The following is a 3,087-nucleotide window of genomic DNA, read 5'->3' on the forward strand; positions in this document are numbered from 1 at the left end:
AGTGTTGCAAGGTTCTAATGTCTTTGAATTGATTAAATATTAACTTTAAATTGTGATAAGTTAAAAATACATATTGTAATCTCTACAGCAACCACTAAAAATTAATTCAAAGAGATATAGCTAAAAGCAATAGAGAAATGGAGTCATAAAAAATATTTGTTTAACAAAAAAAGGCAGGAAAGGATGAACAAGAAATTTTTTAGAAAGATGATACAAATAAAATCTATTTATATTTTTCAAAGTATCACTGTGTTAAAGGAGAAATAACGTGATTACCTTGATAGATAATGAGAGGTAGTATTAACATAGTTAAGAGAGTATATTCTAAAGGCAGACTATCTGTATAGAAATCCCTGCCTTGTTTTGTTAGACTTGCACTATACAAATATTTTGAAATATTGGTAGAAATCTATATGCAATAACTGTTTTGATTATTGTTTGTCTAATACAGGACTGATGGTGAAGTTCTCCCCCCCTTTTATTATATACTTTATGTGTTTGTAAAAATCATATTGCCTCTTCAAACTTAAATATTAGAATTCTAGCAGTGTAATAACTTTATAGTGTGAACTGTTTTCTTTATGCTCTATGGTGGCATATTGTATTTTCACATACTTGAAGTATTGAATTTTAACATACCTGTTTGTTTTCTAGGAGGAGGGTATGATATCTGCCCAAGGAAGAGAGGAAGCATCAGATAGGCGCTTACAGCAGTTACAATCTAGTATAAAACAATTAGAAACAAGGTAAATTATTAAATCTGGCTTTGTTTGTGTGCTTCAAAAGATATTCCATAATAGAGTTTTAGTTTATGATATTTACTAGAATATATATTTTATAAGTTCTAAATCAAAACTATGACCATAGGTTTAAAATATGATTTACTAGACATTGTTTATTAAAAAATCATATTCAACAGACTGTACTTTGAACAATCTTTATATTCAAAGATCATTTGTTTAGTAAAAGTCTAGACCCTTCACTAAGTACATTAATTCGTATCATAATTCTGAAAGAGAACAGTTGTATCAAATTTAGCCCCCTACTTTTATGAAAAAGAATAAAAGCATTGAAAATCATGGCTTGTGTATCAGTACTGCAGCACAAAGCATATCTTCATTTTCATTCCTCTTGATGTTACCCTACAGATTTTGGAGGGAACCTGTCTGATCTTTAGAAACCTAAAATCTTTTCTTCTGAAGAGCAGTTAAAGTTTTAAAATCATAGTGTCAGAGGAAATTTGATATTACCTCTACCTACTCATAATTCTTTACTCCTACAAATCATGCCGTTTCAATAGAAATAATTGAAACAGAAGGCAAAGAAAGAAGAATGTCATTTCTAAAAACTTCTTTTTAGGAATCGTGAGCCATAAACCTTGCAAGAAGGGTTAGCTCCAAGAGCTGAATGTTATAAACTCTTTTTGTATCTTGGGCTCAATATGTCAGGAAAGCCCTGCAAGCTGAAGCTTGATACTCAACTCTGTCAGTCCCCCAGAAGTCAAGCTGCTAGTGCGTTCCTGCTCACCAGTACTTTTCTTTTCTGTGTTCTTGGGAATTCTAATCTCTAGAGGACCTTCAGATCCCTTTCCCAATCACTGTTCTCTGCCCTTGTAGCCATCAACAGTTGGTGCCGTGTTTTTCAACAGGTCTAAGTGAGACAATCCTTAGTTGTTTGAGACTGTGCCAATAATATGGGATGTTTAGCATCCCTGGCACCAAACAGTAACTTCTATTTGCACCTCCTAGCACTGTAGCCACCAAAATGTCCCCATGTATCTCAGATGCCAGTACCATTATAGTTGCAAATCATTGAGTATAGGGCACTGGTATGTCAAAATGATCCCCTTGATACTCTTTTTTCTTAATCCCTTTTCTTTGTACAAGCTGAGCAACATGGCTTGAAATTAGATTGTGGACCTAATGTTAGGTAGGGAGAATATATGTTTGTTCTTTTCAAAAACTAGGAAGTAATTTTTAACATGATGCTAAAAAGATGTCTTGTTTCATATATCAGTTGAGTATTCCTTGGTTAGTAATATCCACATACTTAAGCTAAGATTTTACTACTTCCTCCCCAAACTTCCATTTTAATTATTGAGTTTCTGTGTCATAGCTCATAAAATGATTTTAAAAGATTGGTGGTATATACCAATATATTTGATAATTCATATTTTTATCATAGTACTCCTATAAGTGTTTATACTGATTCATGTTAAAATAATGTGAAAATTAGATATTTTGCAAGTGCTTTGGTTATTTTGTTATGAAATGAAGAATTATTTGTTTAATAAAATTTTCATTTGACACAATGGTTATAATGGAGTTGACAGTAAGTACATGCCTGCCCCCCACTTCAACATGCCTTTTTTGTGCTCAAAATTTTACCATCTAAAATTACTAATAACTAAGACGGGCAGAAGAAAAACGGTGTGACCCCTGAAGGAATCAATAATAATCACTCTGAGAAGAAAAAAAGAGAAATGAAATAAAGTTATGATAGTTTTTGTTTGTTTGGTTTTGGTAATTTTGTTTTGGGCAGGATAAAGGAGGCATATGCAAAGCATACTTGAAACTCATAATTTTATGCCTGTTGAACAGGAGTAATGGAAAAAGTTCTGTGAGAGAATTGAAATATATCTCAGTGTGACTAGATATGATTTTCCATTCATTATCAGAAAGAAAGTCTTTAAGACTCTGTATTCACAGGTGAAGCATAATTTATTCAACATGGATTGAACAGCTACTACGTATCAGTGTTTTAGATTCTGAGGCTCTAGGTGTGGCAAGTATCTGGTGACATCTGATCTTTATCTTCATAGATGACAGAAAAGTTTTTAAACTGCATTATGCTTAGTTTAAATAATGCAAAGGATATTCTGAAGTATGAATATTGTTAAATGTTTACTATGTTGTGTTACATTATTATCAGCAGGGAAAATTCACCAACGAGTACTACAATTAAAAATATGGTTTTTAAAAGATAAGTAAAAATTTAAAATGAAGTCCGGTTGATAGGCATCACTCACTTATATAGTCATCCCTACTGCCTTCTGACCTCCATCATTCATATGCTTAAATTATTAGG

General features: G+C 32.1%; 1 protein-coding gene across 1 annotated transcript in view; it reads left to right on the forward strand.

Moving 5' to 3' along the window:
• The window catches only part of LOC103600666 (sodium channel and clathrin linker 1-like), a gene marked incomplete at its 5' end in the record, with an annotated part of 111,003 nt that overhangs the window by 3,179 nt on the left and 104,737 nt on the right, over positions 1 to 3,087 (forward strand). The window contains one exon of the mRNA XM_008584971.1: positions 655 to 746. Within this exon, the coding sequence (XP_008583193.1) occupies positions 655 to 746 (92 nt within the window). The remainder of the gene's footprint in view (positions 1 to 654; positions 747 to 3,087) is intronic.

The sequence above is a fragment of the Galeopterus variegatus genome, unplaced genomic scaffold (assembly GCF_000696425.1).
Source record: "Galeopterus variegatus unplaced genomic scaffold, G_variegatus-3.0.2 Scaffold3413, whole genome shotgun sequence".
Lineage (NCBI taxonomy): Eukaryota > Metazoa > Chordata > Mammalia > Dermoptera > Cynocephalidae > Galeopterus > Galeopterus variegatus.